This window comes from Somniosus microcephalus, chromosome 17 (genome assembly GCF_052327205.1).
Source record: "Somniosus microcephalus isolate GS21.2 chromosome 17, FLI_Smic_1.0, whole genome shotgun sequence".
NCBI lineage: Eukaryota > Metazoa > Chordata > Chondrichthyes > Squaliformes > Somniosidae > Somniosus > Somniosus microcephalus.
Window position 1 is genome coordinate 40,270,693 of NC_141003.1, and position 26,166 is coordinate 40,296,858.

The following is a 26,166-nucleotide window of genomic DNA, read 5'->3' on the forward strand; positions in this document are numbered from 1 at the left end:
CTCGGAAGGGGGGGAAGGGTTACCCCGGCAACCGGGCGTGGCCGTCTCTCAGCCTCAAGCCGGCTCACGCCTGTTCTCGGGGCTTGGCTCCATTTGCGGCCGCGTGCCACTCGCCCTCTCTCCTTCCCTCTGTCTCTCTCACCCCCTCCCCTCCCCCCGCCCTCCTCCCCCCTCCCCTCCCCGCCCTCCTCCCCCCTCCCTCCCTCCCCTCCCCGCCCTCGCCCTCTCCCCCTCCCCGCCCTCTCCCCCACCCCGCCCTCTCCCTCCCCGCCGTCTCTTCCCCCCAGTCGCTCTCTCTCTTCCCCCCAGTCGCTCTCTCTCTTCCCCCCAGTCGCTCTCTCTCTCTCTTCCAACAACAACATGCCCTCGAAAAAGCCTCGGCACCGCCGGGCATTTCAGCTAGTATATATATATATAAAGCAGTCGATCTGTCTGTCATTCCGTCTGTCTGTCTGTCAGTATTGTATAAACTCGAAAGTTATAGAGCGTACCTACATGTGTGTTACATCAAAAGAAAGCTTACGATTCCAGAACCGTCATAAGCGTATTTACGTTTCGGCCAGACAAAAATTGCACCCGCGGTATCCAAAAAACGTTCAACATTCCGCTCATTATCCGCTCATTAGCATCGAGTGACGTCGAGGTCAACCAATCGTACGGTCGAGCGGCCCGACGGTCGACCAATCGCTGCGTGGCGGGGGCGGGTTTCTGGCGCGTGCGGGCGGGCCCTCCTAGAGTCGAGTGACGGGACGATTGACCAATCCTACGCTTGGTCGACCAATCGGTGCGTGTGTGGGCGGGCCTTATCGTTCTGAACCGAGGTGAGTCGTCGCCATCTTGATTCCAAACTTTTCATTTCTTTTTCCCGCTTTCTGCGACTTTAAAAAAAAAAGTTGCTTTTAAAACACATACTGTTTTTTAAAAAAGTTAATTACTTTCTAAATCTTTTATCTAATCTCATTAATTTTCGCACCTTTCCCCGTTTTTGCAGGTAGGCCTCGAAGCCTGGGCGTCTGTTGCCAGCCATGCTGGACCCTAGGCAATTGTTTTGTGGCAAGCTCCTCCCACGCCTCACCCCCCACCCCCCGCTGGGCCCGATTCCGAACCAGCGGCCAGCCATCTTGGTAAAGGCTGGCTGGGCTCACTGCAACCTCCTCGCGCTTCATTCGGGGGGGGGCGGGGCTCGGGAGGGGAGGGGGAGCGGAGAGGGTTACCCCGGCAACCGGGCTCGTCGGCCGCTCAGGCCCGGAGATCGGGAGGGGAGGAGGGTTACCAAGGCAACCGGGCCCGGCCAGCCGCAATCGGCCGTCTCAGGCCCGGTCTCGGGAGGGCGGGGCTCGGGCTCACCGGGGCGCTGCGCTCGGCATGTCAGTGCGTGGGGCGGCAAGGAGCTCAGCGGAGGCATCGCCGGCAGTGGGGAGAGGGTCTGCTGGCTCCCCCACTCCCTTTCTCCCCCCACCTCCTCACCCCTCCCCTCTCCCACTCCCCTTTCTCCCCCCCTCCCCACCCACTCCCCCCTCCCCTTCCCCCCCTCCCCTTCCCCCCAGTCGCGCTCTCTCTCCCCTCCTTCCCCCCTTCCCAGTCGCTCTCTCTCTTCCCCCCCAGTCGCTCTCTCTCTTCCCCCCCCAGTCGCTCTCTCTCTTCCCCCCCCAGTCGCTCTCTTCCCCCCCCCCAGTCGCTCTCTCTTCCCCCCCCCCCAGTCGCTCTCTCTCTTCCCCCCCACCCCCAGTCGCTCTCTCTCTTCCCCCCCCAGTCGCTCTCTCTCTTCCCCCCCAGTCGCTCTCTCTCTTCCAACAACAACATGCCCTCGAAAAAGCCTCGGCACCGCCGGGCACTCCAGCGAGTATATATATAATTGCTCTTCTGTCTGTCTGTCCTCTATACACTCAAAAGTTATAGAGCGTACCTACACGTGTGTTACATCAAAAGAAAGCTTACGATTCCAGAACGGTCATAAGCGTATTTACTTTTCGGTGAGACAAAAATTGTGCCGACGGTATCCAAAAAACTTTCAAAATTCCGCTCATTATCCCCTCATTAGCATTGGGTGACTATGATGTCAAAGAGCTGCTATGATGTCAGTGCAGTTTTTGTGCTGTCATAAATAAATCAGTGCTTTCACTGTGCCCAGCCTACTCAGCTGGGGTGACTCGGGCCGGGCCTCTTCCTCTCTTATCTCTCTCTCTCCCCCCTCAGTCTCTCTCTCTCTCTATCTCCCAGTCTCTCTCTCCCAGTCTCTCTCTCTCCTCCAGACTCTCCCTCCTCCAGTCTCGCTCTCTCTCCGTCTCTCTCTCTCCTCCAGTCTCTCCCTCCTCCAGTCTCTCTCTCTCTCCCCCAATCTCTCTCTCGCTCCCCGTCTCTCTATCTCTCTCTCTCTCTCTCTGTCTCCCAGTCTCTCTCCCCATCTCTCTCTCTCTCTCCCCTCAGTCTCTCTCTCTCTATCTCCCCAGCCTCTCTCTCTCTCTCTCTATCTCCCCAGTCTCTCTCTCTCTCCCCAGTCTCTCTCTCCCTTCCCCCATCTCTCTCTCCCCCAGTCTCTCTCTCCCCGTCTCCCTCTCTCCCCCTCAGTCTCTCCCTGTCTCTCTCTCTATCTCCCCATTCTCTCTCTCCCCAGTCTCTCTCCTCTCTCTTCCCTCAGTCTCTCTACTCTCTCTCCCCGTCTCTCTCTCTCTCCCCCAGTCTCTCTCTCTCCCCCTCAGTCGCTCTCTCTCCCCCCTCAGTCTCTCTTTCTCTATCTCCCCAGTCTCTCTCTCTCCCCCAGTCTCTCCCTCTCTCTCTCCCCCCAATCTCTCTCTCTCTCCCCCCTCAGTCGCTCTCTCTCTCCCCCTCAGTCTCTCTCTCTCTGTCTCCCAGTCTCTCTATCTCTTCCCCCAGTCTCTCTCTCTCTTCCCCCCCAGTTTCTCTCTCTCTCCCCGTCTCTCTCCCCCCTCAGTCTCTCTCTCTCTCTATCACCCAGTCTCTCTCTCTCCCCCAGTCTCCCAGTCTCTCTCTCTCCTCCAGACTCTCCCTCCCAGTCTCTCTCTCTCTCCGTCTCTCTCTCCTCCAGTCACTCCCTCCTCCAGTCTCTCTCTCCCCCAATCTCTCTCTTGCTCCCCGTCTCTCTATCTCTCTCTGTCTCCCAGTCTCTCTATCTCTCCCCAGTCTCTCTCTCCCTTCCCCTGTCTCTCTCTCTCCCCCAGTCTCTCTCTCAATTCAATTCAATTCAAATCGCTTTATTGGCATGATGACAAGTTACATCTTATGTTGCCAAAGCATCGAAAAACATTCATGTTTGTACATAAAAATACAGATCTATTCATACAGTGTATAAACAGGTATATCCCTGAGTGTATAAATATACATTCATATATTTTATATATACTCTTCTTATCTTTAGTGGTTGTCCCTCTGTTTATGGCAAGCTGTAACATAGTGTGCCGCTAGTGTTACACAATTTCTCTCTTCCCCTAGTAGGTATGGGAGTTTTTGGTCGTCATTCAAATTTCTGAATTCCGGGCATATTTTTGTGAATTTTGGGTAGAAATTCTCCCTTATGCCCTGATATTTTCTACAAGCTGTGAGGAAGTGCATCTCTGTCTCCACCACTCCCTGACTGCAGTGAGAGCATATCCTGTCCTCTCTTGGTAGCCGGGTCTGCCTGTGTCTACCTTTTTCGATCGCCAGGCTATGTTCACTAAGTCTGTACATTGTCAAGGTTTTTCTCAGTTTGCTATCCTTTACCATGGTCAGGTAATCAGCCATGTTGTATTGTCTGTTTAGGGCCAAGTAGCAATTGAGTTTGCTTTGGGTTTTTGTTGTTTCTGCCCAATATGACAGATATTTTTCCTTTTGCTTAGCGACGATTGTGTTGGGTCGAATTCTTTGTGTTACGCTGTCACTGTCCTGGGGCTGGTTGTTGTTAGTAGTGTTAGTAGTTACTTCACTGAGTCCCAGGACTAGTTGACTGAGGGTATTCTTCTTTATGGTCCTCTCTTGGCATTTCAGGGCTTCGTAATGATAGCATTGGGGGTTGCTCATTTCTAGGTGTTTCCAAAATTTGGTGGCTCTTTTTTGGATAGTGATTATTAATGGATATTGGCCTAGTTCTGCCCTGCATGCATTGTTTACGGTTTTCCTTTGAGTCCGGAGGATACTTTTACAGAATTCTGCATGTAGGATCTCAATTGGGTGTTTGTCCCATTTTGCAAATTCTTGTTGTGTTAGCGGTCCCCACACCTCACTGCCATAGAGTGCAATTGGTTCAATTACTGATTTGAAAATTTTGAGCCAAATGCTAATTGGGATTTCTATTTGGATTGATTTTTTAATGGCATAGAAAGCCCTTCTTGCTTTCTCTTTCAGTTCATTCACAGCCAGATGGAAATTTCCCGTAGAACTGATTTTTAAGCCCAAGTATGTGTAGTTAGTGGTTTGTTCAATTTTGGTTGTTCCTAGTGTGAAATTTGTTTTGGGTCCCTGATGTCTGGATCTTTGCTGGAACACAAGGACTTTGGTTTTCTGGGGATTTATTGTCAGGGCCCAAGTCTGGCAGTACGACTCCAGCAGATCCAGGTTCTGCTGTAGACCCTCCTTAGTTGGTGACAGCAGAACCAGGTCATCTGCATAGAGGAGGAATTTAACCTTGGATTCATATAGGGTGAGGCCGGGTGCTATAGATTGTTCAAGTAGTTTTGCCAATTCATTTATGTAAATATTAAAGAGTGTCGGTGAGATTGGCGAGCCCTGCGTCACCCCCCGCCCCTGTGGGAAGTATTTTGTTTGTTTGTCTCCAATTTTAACTGCACATTTGTTGTTTGTATACATTGATTTAATTACATCATATGTTTTTCCCCCTATCCCGCTTTCGATAAGTTTCAGGAATAAACCGTCGTGCCAGATGGAATCGAAAGCCTCCTGGAAATCTATAAAGCATGCGTAGATTTTGCTTTTGTTTTGATGAACGTGTTTGTCAATTAGGGTCTGTAGGGTGAAGATATGATCTGATGTTCTATAGTTTGGCAGGAATCCAATTTGGCTTTGCTCAAGACATTGTGCTCCTCTAGGAAGTTTATAAGTCTTTTGTTTATGATACTACAGAATACCTTCCCCAGGTTACTGTTTACACAGATGCCTCGATAGTTATTTGGGTCAACTTTGTCCCCACTTTTGTATATGGGCGTTATGAGTCCTTTGTTCCAGATATCAGGGAAGTAACCGACACTCAAAACCAAGTTGAAGAGTTTTAGGATAGCCAGTTTCATTTTATCGCCTGTGTGTTTAATCATCTCGCTTAGTATGCCGTCTGCCCCGCAAGCTTTTCCTGGTCGCAGGTCCTTGAGTTTTTCAAATAGTTCTTTTTCTGTTATTATGGAGTCTAGCGGGTTTTGGTTATCTTTTATGGCCATTTCGAGCTTGTCCAGATTTTTGCATATTTTGGTGTTGCTCTGGCCTTAGTGTGTTTTTCTGGTATAATTTTTCAAAGTGGTTTTCCCATGTGTCTCCATTTTGAATGGCCAATTCGTCGTGTTGTTTTTTGTGTAATGTATTCCAGTTGTCCCAGAAACAATTGGAATCAATGGATTCCTCAATGGAGCTGAGTGTATTCTTAATATACTGCTCTTTTTTGGTTCTGAGTGTGTTTCTGTATTGTGTTGGTGTCTGACAATAAGTAAGGCGTAATTCCTCGTTTTCTGGATGTCTGTGTTTTTGGTTTGATATTTTTCTAAGTTTTCTCCTCATGTTATGGCAATCTGGGTCAAACCATTTTTCATAGTTTTTTGTTTTGGGTTTGTTCTTGCGAGCTTTCAAGTTTGACCTTGTTGCCAAATTATCAAAAATATTGTTTAGGTTATTCACTGCCCGGTTTACGCCTTCTTTATTGTGAGTGTATATGTTATCCAGGAAGGTGTCCAAGAGAGCTTGAGTTGATTCATTGCTAATTGCTTTCTGGTATTTTTCCGTGCTGTTTTTGGCCCATCTGTACGATTTTTTGGTGTTGTACAGCTTACTGGGTTGTATTTCTGTGTTGGTTGTTTCTGTCTTTTTAAGATACATAGTAATTTGACTGTGGTCTGACAGTGTTGTTTGTGGTTTGACTGTGAATGCTCTGAAAGAGGATGGGTCCAAATCCGTAATCATATAGTCTACGTTGCTGCAGCCAAGAGGTGAGCAATAGGTCGATCTTCCTAGGAGGTCTCCCATGAACCTACCATTGACAATGTACAGACCCAGGCTTCGACAGAGCTGCAGGAGCTGTTTTCCGTTGGTATTTGTCTGCTTGTTGCAGTTATGCCTGTATGGAAGGGAAGGGATATCGAAGTGGTTATTCCCGAATATGTAATTGTTTCCCTGATTATTGGTGAAGTCTGGTTCTTCGCCAGTTCTTTAATTGAGGTCACCACAGATCAACACGTTCTCCTGGGCCTGGAATTGGATAATTTCCCTCTCAATGTTGGAGAAGGTGTCCTCTTTAAAGTACGGGGATTCCATTGGGGGGATATAGAGTGCGCAAATGAAAACATCTTGGGTATTAGAGATAATCTCCCTCTCAATTTTGAGCCACATGTGGTTTTCGCCCTTTTTTATAAATTTGATGCAATTCTTAAGCTCTGTTTTAAACCAAATCAGTATGCCTCCGGAGTCTCTGCCTTGGGTTACTCCTGGTAATTTATTGGAGGGGACCACCAGCTCTGTGTACCCTTGGGGACAGCCAGTGTGTCCTTTTCCTTTATACCAAGTTTCCTGTAAAATGATAATATCTAGATCTTTAGTTTCATCTATGAACTCTGGGGTCCTACTCTTCACGTCGAGCACCGAAGAGCGTAGACCTTGGATATTCCAGGTCGAAATATATAAGGATTTCATGTTAAGTTTGATCTTTTACTATGATATGTTAAAGAATGTTATGTGTTTGTCATGTCTAAATGTGGGGAAAAAAAGATCATCTCAGTTGTCTATAAATGCTAATACTACTTGGTTACAATTCTTTCTATTAATTAGTCCTTGATTTTTTTCATTTTCTGATCCATAAGGCGGAAGTAGATGCTGCTGCACGTCTGCTTAGTGTCTCTTAATGGATTGTCTCTGTCTGAGGTATTGCGTACGCCCTGTGCATCTCTCCCTCTGTCTGGCTGGGAGCGGTCCTGTTCCCCTGTAGGACAGGAGTGGTGCAGGTCTGATATTGTTGTTGTGCATGGGGATCCTCTCTGGTCCCGGTTGGTGTGGTGGTGGTCTCTGTAGTAGTCCTGGTATGTACCCCGCTGATCTCTGGTGGTCGGGGGGGGGACCTCCTGGAGTCTGGGTATGGACCCGGTTAAAAGCGACGTCCTTCAGGGCTTTAGCAAAGATCGATATTCGTTTCCTGTGGATGTGGACGCGGTCGTAAAGACATTCCTCATCGAGGGTGGGGTGTTGGGCCAGGTGCATGTTGTGTTTTGATTCACAGTCTCTTGCTATGCTGGCATTTATCTCATGAATTGTCTCTCTCTCTCTCCCCAGTCTCTCTCTCTCTCTCCCCTGTCTCTCTCCTCTCTCTCCCCCCAGTCTCTCTACTCTCTCTCTCTCTCTCCCGTCTCGCTCTCTCACCCCCAGTCTCTCTCTCTCCCCCTGGGTCGCTCTCTCTCTCCCCCCTCAGTCTCTCTCTCTCTATCTCCCCAGTCTCTCTCTCTCTCTCTCTCTCCCTGTCTCTCCCTCTCCCTCAGTCGCTCTCTCTCTCCCCCCAGTTTCTCTCTCTCTCTCCCCGTCTCTCTCTCTCCCCCACGTCTCTCTCTCTCTCCCCCCAGTCTCTGTCTCTCTCCTCCACTCTCTCTCTCCCCCGTCTCTCTCTCCCCCCAGTCTCTCTCTCTCTCCCCTCCAGTCTCTCGCTCCCCCAGTCTCTCTCTCCCCCCAGTCTCTCTCTCTCTCTCCCCACTCTCTCCCTCTCCCCCCAGTCTCTCTCTCTCTCTCCCCCACTCTCTCCCTCTCCCTCCAAGTCTCTCTCTCTCTCTCCCCATCTCTCTCTCTCCCCTCAGTCTCTCTCTCTCTCCCCCCCCCCAACCCCCCGGTCTCTCTCTCTCTCCCCCCCAGTCTCTCTCTCGCTCTCTCTCTATCTCCCCAGTCTCTCTCTCTCCCCAGTCTCTCTCTCCCTTCCCCATCTCTCTCTCTCTCCCCCGTCTCTCTCTCTCTCCCCCCTCAGTCTCTCTCTCTATCTCCCCATTCTCTCTCTCTGTCCCCAGTCTCTCTCCTCTCTCTCCCCCCAGTCTCTCTACTCTCTCTCTCTCTCCCCCGTCTCTCTCTCCCCCAGTCTCTCTCTCTCCCCCTCAGTCGCTCTCTCTCTCCCCCTCAGTCTCTCTCTCTATCTGCCCAGTCTCTCTCTCTCTCTCCCCCAGTCTCTCCCTCTCTCTCTCTCCCCGTCTCTCTCTCTCTCTCTCTCTCCCCCATCAGTCGCTCTCTCTCTCCCCCAGTCTCTCTCTCTCTCCCCCCTGGTCTCTCTGTCTCTCTCCCCCAGTCTCTCTCTCCCCAGTCTCTCTCTCCCCCCAGTCTCTCTACTCTCTCTCCCCTGTCTCTCTCTCTCTACCCCAGTCTCTCTCTCTCCCCCTCAGTCGCTCTCTCTCTCCCCCCTCAGTCTCTCTATCTCCCCGTCTCTCTCTCTCTCCCTCTCTCCCCCCAGTCTCTCTACTCTTTCTCTCCCCCAGTCTCTCTCTCTCTTTCCCTCTCTGTCTCTGTCTGTCTCTCTCTCTCCTTCCCTCTCTCTCTCTCCTTCCCTCTCTCTCTGTCTCTCTCTCCTTCCCTCTCTCTCTCTCTCTGTCTCTATCTCCTTCCCTCTCTCTCTCTCCTTCCCTCTCTCTCTCTGTCTCTCTCTCCTTCCCTCTCCAAACAGGGCGATACCGAATTTCTAGCCCTCTCCCTCTTCCCCCAATCTCTCTCTCTCTCTCCCCGTCTCTTTATCTCTCTCTCTGTCTCCCAGTCTCTCTCTCTCTGTGTAACAGTCTCTCTATCTCTTCCCCCAGTCTCTCTCTCTCTCTCTCTCTCTCTCTCTCCCCCAGTTTCTCTCTCTCTCCCCGTCTCTCTCTCTCTCCCCTCTCAGTCTCTCTCTCTCTCTCTCTATCTCCCAGTCTCTCTCTCTCCCCCAGTCTCTCTCTCTCTCCTCCAGACTCTCCCTCCTCCAGTCTCTCTCTCCCAGTCTCTCTCTCTCTCTCCGTCTCTCTCCAGTCTCTCCCTCCTCCAGTCTCTCTCTCCCCCAATCTCTCTCTCTCTCTATCTCCCCAGTCTCTCTCTCTCTCTCCCAGTCTCTCTCTCCCTTCCCCCGTCTCTCTCTCCGTCTCTCTCTCTCTCTCCGTCTCTCTCTCTCCCCGTCTCTCTCCCCCAGTCTCTCTCGCCCCCTCAGTCTCTCTCTCGCTCTATCTATCTCCCCATTCTCTCTCTCTCTCCCCAGTCTCTCTCCCCCCAGTCTCTCTACTCTCTCTCTCTCTCTCGCCCCCGTCTCTCTCTCCCCCAGTCTCTCTCTCTCCCCCTCAGAGTTGGGGTCACTCGGGCCGGGCCTCACAACCGCTCGGCCCGAGACACAGAGCGGGGGAGCGGCAGCGGCCGGCCGTAAACCACGCGGCCCTGTAAACTGCCGTTTTACAAAAAAGCCTTGGCCACGCCGGGCCCCCCCAGCTAGTATACTTATAAAACACCTTAGGATTTTCCTTTATTTTGCTCGCCAGTGTTATTTCATGGCCCCTCCTCGCTCTCCTAATTTCTTTTTTAAGTATCTCCCTGCACTTTTTATACTCCTCTAGGGCTTCCTCTGTCTTTAGTCCTTTGTATCTGCTAAAAGCCCCCCTTTTTTTCCTAATCCATTCTTGTATATCCCTTGACATCCAAGGTTCCCTGGGCTTGTTGGTCCCACCCTTGACCTTTACGGGAACATGTTGCCATTGTACTCTCTCAATTTCCTTTCTGAAAGACTCCCATTGCTCCGATGTGGATTTTCCTTCAAGTAGCTGATCCCAGTCCACATTGGCCAGATCCTGCCTTATCATATTAAAATCGGCCTTCCCCCAATTTAGAACCTTTATTTCCGGTCCATCCTTGTCCTTTTCCATGACTACCTTAAATCTCACCGAATTATGGTCACTGTCACCAAAGTGCTCACCTACTAACACTTCTACCACTTGCCCGGCCACATTCCCTAGAATTAGGTCCAGTACCGCCCCCTCTCTTGTAGGACTTTCTACATGCTGACTCAAAACGCTCTCCTGGATGCACTTTAAGAATTCTGCACCCTCTAAGCCTTTCACACTCTGACTATCCCAGTTAATATTGGGGAAGTTGAAATCCCCCACTATTATTACCCTATTATTTGCACACTTCTCTGAGATTTGCCTACATATCTGTTCCTCTATCTCCCCCTGACTGTTTGGGGGCCTATAGTACACTCCCAGCAAAGTGCTAGCCCCCTTTTTGTTTTTAAGTTCAACCCATATGGCCTCATTAGAGGAACCTGTTAATATATCATCCCTCCTTACAGCAGTAATTGACTCCTTAATTAATATTGCGACACCCCCTCCTCTTTTACCCCCCCCCCCCGTCTCGCCTGAAGATTCTATACCCCGGAATATTGAGCTGCCAGTCCTCCCTCAACCATGTCTCCGTGATAGCAACAATATCATACTCCCATGTGTTCATCAACAACTTCAGTTCATCCACCTTATTCGTAAGACTCCTTGCATTAAAATAAATGTCATTCAGCCTTGCCCTACTCCCTTGTGCCATTACATATTTGCTCTGCCTTCCAGTCTGACTTGTTTTTTCCTCTATATTTGGCTGTAAATCACCCCCTATTATAGCTCCACTCTATATCCCATCCCCCTGCCAAGTTAGTTTAAACCCCCCCGAACAGTGCTAGCAAACCTCCCCGCAAGGATATTTGTCCCGTTCTGGTTCAGGTGCAACCCGTCCGACTTGTACAAGTCTTATGGATATTCTGTTCTTATGACAATTCATCTTAGTAGAACAGCTTCAACTGTGGGAGGACATCTCATTGAAACTTATAAAATTCTAACAGGACTAGACAGACTGGATGCAGGAAGGATGTTCCCAATGGCGGGGGAGTCCAGCACCAGGGGTCACAGTCTAAAGATAAGGGGTAAGCCATTTAGGACTGAGATGAGGAGGAATTTCTTCACCCAGAGAGCGGTGAACCTGTGGAATTCTCTACCACACAAGGCAGTTGAGGCCAATTCATTAAATATATTCAAGAAGGAGTTAGATATATGTCTTAAGGCTAAAGGGATCAAGGGATATGGGGAGAAAGCAGGAACAGGGTACTGAATTAGGATGATCAGCCATGATCTCATTAAATGGCGGAACAGGCTCGAGGGGCCGAATGGCCTACTCCTGCTCCTATCTTCTATGTTTCTAAAACAGACAAGTCCTGACTTTTCTAGCATGAGTCATTGAACAGTGATCAGAGGAGCAACCCTTGCAGGAGTTTCCTCCTTCAAAGTTGCTGAAGTTTGTGCTTGCAGCCCTATGTGGCTAATATCAGCTAACCTAGTTGAGACGTGGGATTGAAGCTGAAATTTCCCTGTAGTGTGTGGTTCAGTTCTATATTATGCATTGCATTTAGCAACTGAGTTATCAATGGAGCTTAAATATTTTTTTACACTATTTTTAATTTGCAGTTGCTTAATTATCTCTTTATTCAAAGTGTTTTCAACAAAAAATCTGTGTTTAAATTGCTTAATTATATAATTTGAATGTATTCAAGCAAAAACAAATTTGAATTGACTAGAGAAGACTGTATCAGAGAATCATAGAAACTTACAGCACAGAAGGAAGCCATTTGGCATGTTGTGCCTATGCTGGCTTTTTGAAAAAAGCAGTCGTGCTTGGTCCCACACCCCTGCTTTTTGTCTATAACCCTGTAGGTTCCTCATCCTCAAGTAACTGCAATCCCCTTTTAAAATTATCTATGGAATCAGCTTCCACCACCTATTCAGGTATAGCGTTCCAGATTCCGACAACTCACTGAGTGATCAATGTCTCCTCATCTCCCCTCTAAATCTATTGCCAATGATTTTAAATCTATGACCTCTGCATATTGACCCACTCAACCGAGGGAATAGTTTTTCTCTATCTACTCTATCAAAACTTCTCATCATTTGTAAACCTCTATTAAGTCACCTCTTAACCTTCTCTACTCCAGGGAGGATGGTCCTAACTTTCCAACCTCTCCTCATAACTGAAGTCCCTCATACCTGGTGACGTAAGAAAACTACTAAGCACTTGGTCTGAGTATAAAACAAGGCTTTAATCAACTGTTTCACAACCATGAGTTCTAGTTACATCACTAGTTCCTGGTTACAAAAACGTCCTGAGCAAGCTGGGCCCACGCACGAGTATTTATACTTTCCTTGGACGGCGCCACCAGCTGGCCGGCCAGTGTTATCTCGTGAGTCATTTCTACATGAATGGTAAGATTCATGACACCTGGTAACATCCTGGTAAACCTCCTCTATCTATATATATAAATCGGTCGATCTGTCTTTCTGTCTGTCTGTCTGTCATCACGTGTGCGTCTATCTGGTATGCGCTCGAAAGTTACAGAGCGTACCTACGCGTGCGTTACGTCGAAAGAAAGCTTACCTTTCCAAAACGGTCTTAAGCGTATTTACGTTTCGGCCGGGCAAAAATCGCGCCCGCGGTATCCGAAAAACCTTCAACATTCTGCTCATTAGCATCTCATTATCCGCTCATTAGCGACAGAGTGACCTCGAGGTCGACCAATCGTACGCCGGGTTGCTGCCGCGTGCGACCGGGCCCTCCTACGGTCGAGTGACGGGACGATTGACCAATCCTACGCTTTGGTCACCTGACGGTCGACCAATCGATGCGTGTGTGGGCGGGCCTTATCGTTCTGAACCGAGGTGAGTAGCCGCCATCTTGCTTCCATTCTTTTTCCTGCTTTCTGCGTCTTTCTTTTCAAATATACATTTCCAGCAAAATAAAATTGAATTTATTAAATTGATTTTAAAAAAACTTCATTCATTTGTAAATATTTTCTCTAACCTGAAGATTCTTTTTCCTACCTTTCCCCGTTTTTGTTAGGCCTGAAAGCCTGGGTGTTTCTTGCCCAGCCAGGCCCGACCTAGGCAATTCTCCCACGGCTTCTGCTAAGCTCCTCACCGCCCCCGCCCCACCCTCCCCCCGTGTCACGTTACCCGGGGCAACGGCATCAGCCACGAGGGTCAGGGTGCGCGCGCAGCAGGAGCAGCTGAGACGCGGCGTCTCTCTCTGTTCCGCGCTCGGCTCGGGCGGGGGGGGGCGGGGCTCTCGGGAGTGCGGATCTCGGCCGGGGCTTGGTGAGCGGGAAGGGTTACCCCGGCAACCGGGCCCGCCGGCCGTCTCGCACAGCCGCAATCGGCGGACTTCAAGCCGGCTCGGCCGGGGGGGGCGGGGCTCTCAGGAGGGCGGGGCGGGCGGGGCTCTCGGGTGTGCGGGGCGGGGTGGGGCTCGGAGAGCGGGGCTCTCGGGAGTGCGGGGCGGGGCGACGCGGCCGGTGCTCGGGAGGACGGGGGCTCGGAAGGGGGGGAAGGGTTACCCCGGCAACCGTGCGTGGCCGTCTCTCAGCCTCAAGCTGGCTCACGCCTGTTCTCGGGGCTTGGCTCCATTTGCGGCCGCGGGCCACTCGCCCTCTCTCTCTCCTTCCCTCTGTCTCTCTCACCCCCCTCCTCTCCCCGCCCCCCCCCTCCTCCCCGCCCTCCCCCCCGCCCTCCCTCCCCTACCCCCCTCCCCTACCCCCCCTCCCCGCCCTCTCCCTCCCCGCCCTCTCTTCCCCCCAGTCGCTCTCTCTTCCCCCCAGTCGCTCTCTCTCTTCCCCCCAGTCGCTCTCTCTCTTCCCCCCAGTCGCTCTCTCTCTTCCCCCCAGTCACTCTCTCTCTTCCCCCCAGTCGCTCTCTCTCTCTCTTCCAACAACAACATGCCCTCGAAAAAGCCTTGGCACCGCCGGGCACTCCAGCTAGTACCCTATATATAGCTAAAATGTATATTTTGACAACCAGTCGGCCTTCTAATTTTTTTGTTAACTCCCTCCATCGCGTCCTGTTCCCCCCACAAAAATGTTCTTTCCTAATGCTGATTTATGTTGCCGTGCAGTTCAGTTAGCATAGACTGCCCTCTGGCACTTCCCCAAAGTGGCCATTCATCCAGGAGCCTGAAGAGTGGATATTGGTAGATGTTCAGCTGTGGGGGCATCATGGCTGACTCCAGTCTTATCTTCATTCGATGTTGTGCATGCATGCTTTCTATAACTCAATGTCACCCCAGCTGAGGTCAGCTATCTCATTGCCAACAAGACATGGAACCTGGGATTTTCTTGGTCTGTAATAGCTCAGTACCACAACTTGCTTTGTATTTACCTCGGAAAGACAATTCCAGTGTCTTTGGATGCTATTTCTTTCATTCTTAGCTGTTAGAATCGTTCAACTTCTTAGATAGTCCCAAGTGCTAAGAATCTTTCAGTTGGCTAGTTTGCCAGCCTTTAGAGTTAAATTAAAGTTAACATAATCAAAATAGAAGAGGAAAATAGGGAACAAGAAAAGAAGAAAAAGAGGAATTAAATGGCGAGCTGAATTTAAGTGCTAATTTTGTTTATATTTCATCTAAAAATTTTAGATATTTTATCATTTACGGCTATTATTACAGTAATAAATGTATTCCTTAGATTTGACTAGCTTTGTTACTGTAATATTGAAGTTTATTTCAGCACCACTGGTGCAAAAGATGAAAACCAGCTGGCCTAAGAAGTCATTTCTCTGGACTACTGGCATTCTAAGAGCTGAGGGCTAACTCAATGTTTAAGTATCAATTGGTTTACTTATCAATACAGTGGTGCTGTTGAAAAATTGTCAGATATTCATCTAACCTAGTTGTTTCTGATGCAAGATCTTTTTTCCCCCTCTTCAAGTTGATTAATTTCTTACCCGTTGTTTGTGTAGTCACTGTTCCTACATTATAAGTCATGATGTGGAGATGCCGGTGTTGGACTGGGGTGGACAAATGTGAGAAGTCGCACAACACCAGGTTATAGTCCAACAGCTTTATTTGAAATCACAAGCTTTCGGAGCGCTGCTCCTTCATCAGGTGAAGTGAAGAGATGCATATAGGCACAGCATATATAGTCAGAGAACACTGCCAGATGATTACAGGTAATCTTTCTAACTGCCCTTTATCACACCTCGGCAGAGAGATAATCACAGCAATCAAAGGTGTGGATGGTGTCCAAACAGGTCAGTCAGGAAAACATTACATCAAAGAACAATGAGGTGGGGTCACAAGGGGGTCAAATGTTGCAGATGCTGGGGTCTGTATGAAAAACTGGAAATGCGCTCGCATCCCACGTACTCCCCGCGTGGGAGACTTCTACTGCCTCCCAAAGATACACAAAGCCAACACACCCGGACGTCCTATCGTATCAGGCAACGGAACCCTGTGTGAGAACCTCTCTGGATACGTCGAGGGCATCCTGAAACCCATCGTACAGGGAAACCCCAGCTTCTGTCGCGACACTACAGACTTCTTACAGAAACTCAGCACCCACGGACCAGTTGAACCAGGAACACTCCTCGCCACGATGGACGTCTCGGCACTCTACACCAGTATCCCCCACGATGACGGCATCGCTGCGACAGCCTCAGTACTCAACACCAACAACAGCCAATCTCCAGACGCCATCCTACAACTCATCCGCTTCATCCTTGACCACAATATCTTCACCTTCGACAACCAGTTCTTTACCCAAACACACGGAACAGCCATGGGGACCAAATTCGCACCCCAATACGCCAACATCTTCATGCACAAGTTCGAGCAAGACTTCTTCGCTGCACAGGACTTCCAACCAACGCTATACACCAGATACATCAACGACATTTTCTTCCTATGGACCCATGGCGAAGAATCACTGAAAAGACTACACGATAACATCAACAAGTTCCATCCCACCATCAAACTCGCCATGGACTACTCCTCAGAATCGGTTTCATTCTTGGACACACGCATCTCCATCAAAGACGGACACCTCAGCACTTCACTCTACCGCAAGCCCACGGACAACCTCACGATGCTCCACTTCTCCAGCTTCCACCCTAACCACGTTAAAGAAGCCATCCCCTATGGACAAGCCCTGCGAATACACAGGGTCTGCTCAGACCAGGAGGAACGCGATGGACACCTACCGACACTGAAAGATGCCCTCGTAAGAACGGGATATGACGCTCGACTCGTCGATCGACTGTTCCGACGGGCCACAGTAAAAAATCGCATAGACCTCCTCAGACGACAAACACGGGACACAACCAACAGAGTACCCTTCGTCGTCCAGTACTTCCCCGGAGCGGAGAAACTACGCCATGTTCTTCGCAGCCTTCAACATGTCATCGATGACGACGAACACCTCGCTAAGACCATCCCCACGCCTCCACTACTCGCCTTCAAACAGCCGCCTAACCTCAAACAGATCATCGTTCGTAGCAAATTACCCAGCTTTCAGGAGAACAGCGACCACGACACCACACAACCCTGCCACGGCAACCTCTGCAAGACATGCCCGATCATCAACACAGATACCATCATCACACGTGAGGACACCACCCACCAGGTACATGGTACATACTCATGTGACTCGGCCAACGTTGTCTACCTCATACGTTGCAGGAAAGGATGCCCCGGAGCATGGTACATCGGCGAGACCATGCAGACACTGCGACAACGGATGAACGGACACCGCACAACAATCGCCAGGCAGGAGTGTTCCCTCCCAGTCGGGGAACACTTCAGCAGTCAAGGACATTCAGCCTCCGATCTTCGGGTAAGCATTCTCCAAGGCGGCCTTCGAGACACACGACAACGCAAAATCGTCGAGCAGAAACTGATAAGCAAGTTCCGCACCCATGAGGACGGCCTCAACCGGGATCTTGGGTTCATGTCACGCTACATGTAACCCCACCTGACGTAGAGTCATCCAGACTTGAGTCGTCGTTGGCTTGTTCTCTCTACACAGATGCGGCCGGACCTGCAGTGATTTCCAGCATTTTTTGTTTTTCATACAGACCCCAGCATCTGCAACATTTGACCCCTTGTGACCCCACCTCATTGTTCTTTGATGTAATGTTTTCCTGACTGACCTGTTTGGACACCATCCACACCTTTGATTGCTGTGATTATCTCTCTGCCGAGGTGTGATAAAGGGCAGTTAGAAAGATTACCTGTAATCATCTGGCAGTGTTCTCTGACTATATATGCTGTGCCTATATGCATCTCTTCACTTCACCTGACGAAGGAGCAGCGCTCCGAAAGCTTGTGATTTCAAATAAAGCTGTTGGACTATAACCTGGTGTTGTGCGACTTCTTACATTATAAGTGATTACACTTCAAAAAAAAATCTTCCTTAGCTGTAAAGTGCTTTGGGACATCCTGAGATCATGAAAGGCGCTATATAAATGCAAGTCTTTCTTTCTTTGTATGCATTGTCTAGCATTCAATTTGGCTTAATGTCACCCTACTGTATTAATGAGGAAACTACCAAAATTCACCACTTCTAAAAACATTGTATTGAAATAAACTGCACTGCCAGCAGAGGAGTTTTCTTCAACATCTGAGACGGTAATTGAATGTGTGTGTTTCAGCCACTTCATTTTATATATAATTACATTTTACTACTATAGTTTAAATAGTAATTGTTCTTATATTACTTCATCTGACAGAAAATATGATCTGTTTTACTGTAGGTTAAATTCACCTCTAGTATTCCATGATCTGTTTTTATTGCAGAATACACAAAGACCTAACAAGAACGGTAGATCTTTGTCGGAAGGTTGAGGCAGCTGGAATCTCTTGGATTATTGTTCATGGCAGAGCAACGGAGGAGCAACATCAACCAGTGCACTATGATGCAATCAAGATTATTAAAGAAAATTTAAATATACCAGTCGTAGCAAATGGAGACGTAAGGAGCAATAAAGATGTTGATTTTGTGCATCAACTGACAGGGATTGATGGTAAGGGATCCTGGTGAAGAAAATACTGTACTTCCAGAATCTTTCAGATTTAATAGTTATAGCATAAGCTCTGCCTGTGTAGATATAGCTATATTGATGGGCTATTTATTGCCTCTTTCAAACAGGTATTGGAAAAATTACAGCAGCCATTTGGCATGAAGAATTTTAATAACCAAGCTCTTTTAGTTGTATTTTTGTTCGTTGAAGTGGTGCCTCTTTTTACATATTTCCTCTGCTCCACTGGAAGCAGTAGTAGGGATTGAATTTTGATGTTCTCTGTCCATCTTTCAGTAAATTTCACCATCCCAAATTATTTCACCAGGACAAAAATCTAGGCTGACAGTCCAGTGCAGTACTGAGGGCGTCCTGCACTGTCTGAGGTGCCGTCTTTCAGATGAGATGTCAAAACCAAGGCCTTGTCTGTCCTCTCAGGTAGACATAAAAGATCCCACAACACTATTTCGAAGAAGAGTAGGGGAGTTCTCCCCGGTGTCCTGGCCAATATTCATCCCTCAATCAACATCACTAAAACAGATTATCTGGTCATTGTCACTTTGCTGTTTGTGGGAGCTTGTTGTGCGCAAATTGGCTGCTGCGTTTCCTACAACAGTGACTACACTTCAAAAGTACTTAATTGGCTGTAAAGCACTTTGGGACATCCCTTGGTCGTGAAAGGCGCTATATAAATGTAAGTCTTTCTAAATGTTAACCTTTACCCCAAAATAATTATGTTTGGACACTTTTTTTCTGAGAGTTTTCTTTCATTCCATCTCTCCTTTCAAGAAGGCATAAATTTCTTGCTGCAATGTACCTCCACAGGCACTAGGTACCCTCCAGTACCTTGCCCAAGCAATTATACATGTGTGAACTTTGATGGGAAGTGTTGGCAGGCAAGGTCAGTTTCGGGAGCATCACAGCTGAGATTCTGTTTTCCGCGAACATCCATACATGCACTTCCAGCAAGTATCACTGAATGGCAATTAGGAGTAGGAATCTTGGTATTTTTGTTTTCTTTCTTGCTAAACCTGTGACATTGAGGGCAATTGTAGTGTTCCTAATGCTACCCAGCCGAGAATAGCTGGTCGGGTTTTGCATGATTCAAAATGGAGGTTAAAGCAGAGGCTTCCAGACTCATTATAATATTTAAATAGACAATCCGCCTCCTGGCAGCGGACCGGCTGCCCGCCCCCCCCCCCCATCCCGCCTCTGTTAAAACCAGAAGTGGGCGGGTTCAGGTCGGGATTCAGATTTTTAACACTTTAACTACCCCACGCCCCCAACCCACCCATTTTTATAGGTTCAAATTTCCCCCCTCCACAGACTTTGAGAATGCGTTATGATTTTAATAAGTTCATTAACATCAGAAGACTAAACTGTAACAACTTAGATAGCTGCAATTGTAGAGCATCAGGTTCTTGTGGGAGACTTGCGTTTGCTCGCATAGAAAGCTTGTTTGGGGAAGAGGGAAAAAGGAGGAATCTCTTTCCATATCACTCAGCATGGTTTTTTTTGGACGTTAACATTATCCATGGGATATTACATCTTACCCTGTTACCCAAGGAGACTATTGTGAGTTTGTCAGCTTTCTTTTTTTTTAATGTACAAACATGCCTTTAATTTGTGTTCAGTTTTAAATTATTTGTGTTTGTTTACTGTGTACAGGTGTAATGGCTGCACGAGGCCTTTTAGCAAATCCTGCTATGTTTGCAGGATATGAAGAAACCCCTTTGCAGTGTGTTCGGGACTGGGTTGACATTGCTTTGGAGCATGGAACACCATACACTTGTTTTCATCACCATTTGATGTACATGTTGGAAAGAATAACTTCAAAGCAAGAGAAGAAAATCTTTAATGTGCTTTCAAGTACGTCAGCTGTTATAGACTACCTCGGTGACAATTATGGCTTATGAGACCACGTAAATAGCTTTTTTTAATCAGCCTGATGATGGGCATATTTTAAAAGACGTTCAAGGATTTGAAAGGAAATCCGAACTCAACTTTTAACCCTGTGGCATGTGGCAGAGCAAACCTATTGCAGACAACGGAAGTTATGATGACACTACGGGCTATTACCCAGAATGCCATGGATAAAGGAGAAGTCACTGTCCCCAGATCTAATACATTTCCTTGCAACTCAAAATAAGGTGATTTGTAGCAGTTTGCCGTTTCAGTAGTTTTCACATCAACAGTCGTTTAAGTAGGGTTGAGCACTTTGGCCTTTCAAACCATTTTTATGAGAAATCCACACATGCTTATTAAACAAAATTTTGCATTCCCATAAATTAGTTTTTTAAATGTTGAAGTACAGGAAACTTTCGATTTACCGGCACCTAAATAACCGGAAATCTCGGTTAACCGGCAAAATTCAGGAGTAGGTTCAGGTAAGTTTTACTTCATATTCTACTTGCCTTCCTCGATCTGTTGCTGTGCAAGGGTGTGGCTGCAGCTGTTCCTAAGCTACAGAGACGCTTGGAACTTGTGGCCATTTTAGCAACAGGGTTTGTTGCTTTATACTCTCCCTATCTTTTACTATAGCTTTCGGTTATCCGGAATTTTTGATGAACCGGCACCACGTCGGTCCCGTCGGTGCCGGATAAAAAAAAGTTTCCTGTAAGTTGCTTTCGCCACTAAAAATGATGAGTATGAATTTATTCCATTTTGTGGAAAATGCTGTGTATTGCTTGATGTAGCCTCCTATGTATAGTCATAACATTTTAATGAGATATGAACATAAAAAAATCAGCAAAATATTGCCTAAATAGTCAGATATTTTAAAATATTTTTTATCTAAGAGTTGCTAAAGTAAACCACTGACCCAGCATTTCTCCTGATCAGTACAAAATTATGCTTCAGTGATGCCCTGAATTCCTATAACACCTGCCTCCATTCATGAGATCACTGGAATGGAAATTCATGATTTTGAATCGAGAGGATTCTATGCACAAAATTTGTTCCCAAACTGTCTATGCTGCATAAATATAATGCAGGAATCTTAAGTGGTAATGTCTAGAAGGGTCCTATTCCTGCAATAGAGCTTCGCACTGTGAACTGTGTGGTATTCTATGAATGCAGTGGGCAATTAATCTTAGATTTGTGTTTGGAAAGTGAAAAAATAACAACTTCATTCTACATAGCCCCTTTAATGTAGGATAAAATCCAAAGGCACTTTGCTGAAGAAGAAAGGAATGGACAGATTTACTTTGCTTTGATGTGCATCATCAGTGTATCGTACAGTCACATGCTGTGATTTGTTATCAATGCTGGCATTTTAGTGATTCTCAAAGCGTTGGGGGCTATGGAGCAGAGCAGGTTTTGAAGTGTTTCTGTGTTGTGCTGGCAGTTGGTGTCTTTGAATTTGTTGTTGAAGTGTAGAAACAGTTTAATAAATTTGGTTGTAATGCAATAAATTATTTTTTAAATGAAGGCAAATAATTTTTAAGATGAATGTAGTATTGAAGGAAGAAAGGTTTTTAAATGTTCTGCTGTAGGATTGCTGATCTTCATCACAGGAGTCACTTTTAGGGTGAAACTCCTCCTTTTGATAATTTCAGTGAAAAAGACAGCATGAATACAAGATGAGATTTCCTGTTTGTACTTGTGCCAACCTTTTTAGTAAAATTATCAAGAGCAAGTATTTTCTACACACCTCTAACACATTTCCTTTTCTTTTTTCACAATGGTTTAGTATTTTAGCTGATTTATATATGCACACACTAGCAATTATTTTATGCAGATATGATGGGAATTATGGGTAGTGGCTTTAAATGTTTGAATGAATCACAGTAAGAGGTTCAGATAATGTAAACCACTTACTTAATCTTCTCATAATTCATCAGTATTATCAGATCCCTAAGATCTGTTAGTTATTGAAACAAATTCCAACATGTGTACTACATAATAATGTACAGGAAACTTTCGATTAACCGGCACCTAAATAACTGGAAATGTCGGTTAACCGGCAAAATTCTGGAGTAGGTTCAGGTAACTTTTATTACTTGCTTTCCTCCATGTGTTGCTGTGCAAGGATGTGGCTGCAGCTGTTGCTAAGCTACAGAGACGCTTGCAACTTGTGGCCATTGTTTTGAAGCTGTTCCAACAGGGTTTGTTGCTTTATACGGCGCTCTCAGCTCCGTATCTTTTACTATAGCGTTCGGTTATCCGTAATTTTTGATGAACCGGCACCACGTCGGTCCCGTCCGTGCCAGATTTAAAAAAGTTTCCTGTACTGATGAAAATCATGGGAACTTTATTCACCCTTCAGCAAAGTTATTTTTTGCAGTGTTGGGACAAACAGCAATATAAGACAGGCTCTTGCAAACAAATTGCACAATTTTAACTTCAGTAATACCAGATTTCATTTCACTGCACGTTACAAAGAAATAACACATCCTACATATTGAATAGGAATTCTCCATCCCACTCCCACTCTGACCTCTCTATCCTCGGCCTCCTACACTGTTCTAATGAAGCTCAACGTAAGCTCGAGGAACAGCAACTCCTCTTTCGATTAGGCACTTTATAGCTTCCGGACTCAACTTTGAGTTCAACAATTTCAGATCTTAACCACTGCTCCCATTTTTTCAGACAATAAGTGCTAGTAATACGATAGCAAAATACTGCAGATGTTGGAAATCCGAAATAACAACAGAAAATGCTGGAAAAACTCAGCAGGTCAGGCAACATCCGTGGAGAGAAATTTGAGTTGACGTTTCGGGTTTGACCCTTCTTCAAAACTGGAGAGAAAAGGGAGAGAAAAGGAGAGAAATAAGTGCTAGTAATAATTCTGCTGTTGCCATTTACATCATGTCTAGACCCATCTTTTGTTTCTTTACTTCTCCGATTACCACTCCCTTTTGCTCGCACCATCATCTTGTTTGTCATTTAATCTCTCCTGTCTTCCACCCTATCACAGACCTTCCCTTTTGTTCTTTCCTCTCCCCTCTTTCCCTGCATCTGTACTTACTTAAAACATGTTACATCTCTAACTTTTTCCAGTTCTGATGAAAGGTCCTTGACCTGAAACGTTAACTCTGTTTCTCTCTCCACAGATGCTGCCTGACCTGCTGAGTATTTCCGACATTTTCTGTTTTTATTTCAGATTTCCAGCATCTGCAGTATTTTGCTTTTGTTTTGCCCAATATCTCCATTTGTCATTCTTGGAATAATGCAACAATCACTAGCATACAGTTACATTTCAGTCAACTTATATTAACATTTATTATTGGGATGAAGCACTTTTTAAGTTTAGTGAAGTAGAACTGAGCAGTTGTATAGTTGGTATATTAAACAGTTTGTATCATAACTTTCCTTGTTACGTTTTATGAAAAAAAAAATTCTACTTTCCCACCCCCTTTTCAAAGTTTGGAATAACCTAAAAAAGTTAGGAACTGGGTGGTGGAGTATGTTAGACCCTATCTTTTCAAATCTGGCATCTGGATTGCAGCCTAGACTGATGAGATAAAAGTTTCCTCTGTCAACTGGCTGTAAAAATCCCACTAAATGAATTTCAAGTAGTCTGAACCTAATTCCTAATGGGGATGGACCTACAGTATAATACTGCCAACATCACTCCAGCCAGCCTAAGGATGGTTGGTGTGGGAAATGGGGATAAAATACCACACTGGTGGAATGGGGATGTTCTGAGGTTCGGGCAGGATGGAGAGAGCTTTGCTTTGCATCTGGTTGTGCTATGCCTGACTTGGTAGTACTTAATGCTGACGCTGGATGCCTGAAATGGAAGATGTTCCATTCCCAAGCATTGACATCCCCATTATAATTTTTAAAATATTATTGTCCTTGACTATGCATTGATACTCCAATGGAAGCATTACCCTTACCTCAACATGGAAAATAATCGCTTTACGCAATAAGGTAGGCACTGTAGAGGACTGAATATTATTTATCCAAACTTGAAAATTGTTTTCTGAAATTATTAGTGGTGCCTTCATTAGAATAGCAGGGCACTTGTTTTGGTGGCAAATGCCACCACTTATAGGACTGTACAAAATAGGACATGTTCAACACTGGCTATGATAGTTGGTGACTTTTTACCTCGGCTATAATTGCAGGTCCAAAAGAGCCGTGGAGATTAACCCACTGTTGAATGTGAAAACTGTCTTGTGTATAAAACTGCCAACATTCTGTTTATTCTGTGACTTATATTACCTGTACCAACTTTGGGGTTACACTTGTCAATTACATTTTCTGTGTTTTTATATATATATATATATATTGGAACTTGGGTACTCTCTGTCATAAATTATTGCTATAATAATTTTTTATCTATATTTGCCATTTGAAATTTTGGAATAAAAATCATCTTAATAAAATGTGTACTTGTTCATCATTTGTTAATTAGTTCAATTTATATAATCACCATATTTTGTTTGTTAATTAGTTCAGTTTATATAATCAGCATATTTTAATCAGCTTGCCTCTGTTGGTAGTATTCCAAGACAAAAGCACGTAATCTAGGCTGACATTTCAAAGCAGTGCTGCATTGTCTGAGGTGTCATCTTTTGGATGAGAGGTTAACCTGAAAGCCTATCTGCTTGTTCCAGTGGTTCAGTTGGATGCTAAAGATCCCATGGTACTAAGAGCAGGGAGGTTTCTTGTGTTCTAGCCAACAGTCTTCCCTTAACCAATATCAAACTGGTCACTCATTTGATACTTGTGGAATTTTACTGTGTGCAAAATGGCTGGCACGTTTGCTTACAAACAGTGACGGCACTTTAAAGTAAATAATTGTATGTATGTAAAGTGCTTTTGGGTATTCCTAAGAGACATAAGACAAATATATAGATGCAATCATAAATTGGACAATGGCAAATTTTAGCCAGAAAATGCCAACCATTTTATTTAAGTTGTTTAATGTAATGACTTTAATCAAACATTTTGAATCTCAGGGTAAATTTTGGATTTAGGTTTTTACATTTTTTTTTAAAACTATACACATTGCAATAAATTTCCACTATCTTTTTCTACATGTTTTTCCCCCAAATTGCTTACTAAAAACATGTTTTATTTTCTTGTTATGAGAATGCCCACTCCATGCTGCATGTTTTAAAACCTGCTGCTAAGGCATACTGAAAAAACATTTATGATTTCTTTTTGAAAACCAAACTTCTAACATTTTTGGTGTCAGGAGTATTTTTTATTATAAGAACCTAGAAAAATAAGGATGAATTGCCCAGAAAGGAGTATTTACAGTGGTTACTTATTTGATCTCAATCTTTTGAGACCTAGATAGATATACAGGTAGTATCTTCACTGTTCTAAACCATTGCAAAACTTCATAAATTGCAGAATACTATTTTCACATATCAGTTACTGACTTTTGTGAATAAAATGGAAAGTGTCAGAGAAATTGCAGTAAAAAAATGTATACAAGATTTTATTATTCAAAAATGATGGTACAATTTTTCTAGATTCATATAACATGAATAACTACCCAAAAGAATGCTACGAGCAGGAAGCCTGGCACGCCAGCCGCTAATATTGGAATTACAGGCACACTCCCAATTATTTTCTTTTGTCCTCCAGACAAGACGGGCTGGATTTTCTTTCCAATAGTGGTGGGGTGGATCTCCCACCATGTCCCCAGCCCCGTTGCAAACCCAACCCATTTTCCTGAGTCAGGCTTCTTTGGTCATGCTGGGCAGATACCGACTGCAATTCCCCTTACAAGAGGGAGACTGCCAGGACCAAAAAGGAAACTGAGACGGCGCTGCTGCGGGAAAGCCACTGCAGCACCAGAAGAAGCAGCGAGGGATCTTAAAGAGGACGAAGAGCCCTGAAGAAGACAGAAGGTGCAGCTTTGCAAGCATCGACAAAGACTGAAGCTTACAAAGGTAATTGCAAAGGGGCAAGATTGGAAGGTAAGTGGCCACTACGAGGCCATCTTCACTTCGCATCAGGCCATTACCGCCACTATGTCGGTCCAATTGCTATTTTCTACCAAGCAATTCTGGGGAGCAGCAGTAACTGGGAAAGATGGGATGCGATGGGACACCAAGCCCTGCCCCCCCAATGGCATTTAAATGCACCAGGCAAGAAAGGGGTGCTCCTGGTGGGGGTGGGGGGGGGTAAATCGAGGTCATGTCAGGGACACAGCAGTAGGCTTCACTAGCCATTACCCCATTTACCAGCTGTTTCCACTGCAAAC

General features: G+C 46.1%; 1 protein-coding gene across 2 annotated transcripts in view; it reads left to right on the forward strand.

Annotated features, from left to right (window-relative positions):
- The window catches only part of dus4l (dihydrouridine synthase 4-like (S. cerevisiae)), a 46,012-nt gene extending 21,687 nt beyond the window's left edge, over nucleotides 1-24,325 (forward strand). The window contains exons 5-7 of one of the 2 annotated variants that reach the window (XM_086010234.1): nucleotides 17,776-18,002; nucleotides 18,325-18,690; nucleotides 19,665-19,750. In XM_086010234.1, the coding sequence (XP_085866360.1) occupies nucleotides 17,776-18,002; nucleotides 18,325-18,674 (577 nt within the window). In that variant the 3' untranslated portion in view covers nucleotides 18,675-18,690; nucleotides 19,665-19,750. Of the gene's footprint in view, nucleotides 1-17,775; nucleotides 18,003-18,324; nucleotides 18,691-19,664 lie in introns of both variants that reach the window. The other variant, XM_086010235.1, reaches the window with a different exon arrangement.
- The last annotated feature ends 1,841 nt before the right edge of the window (nucleotides 24,326-26,166 follow it).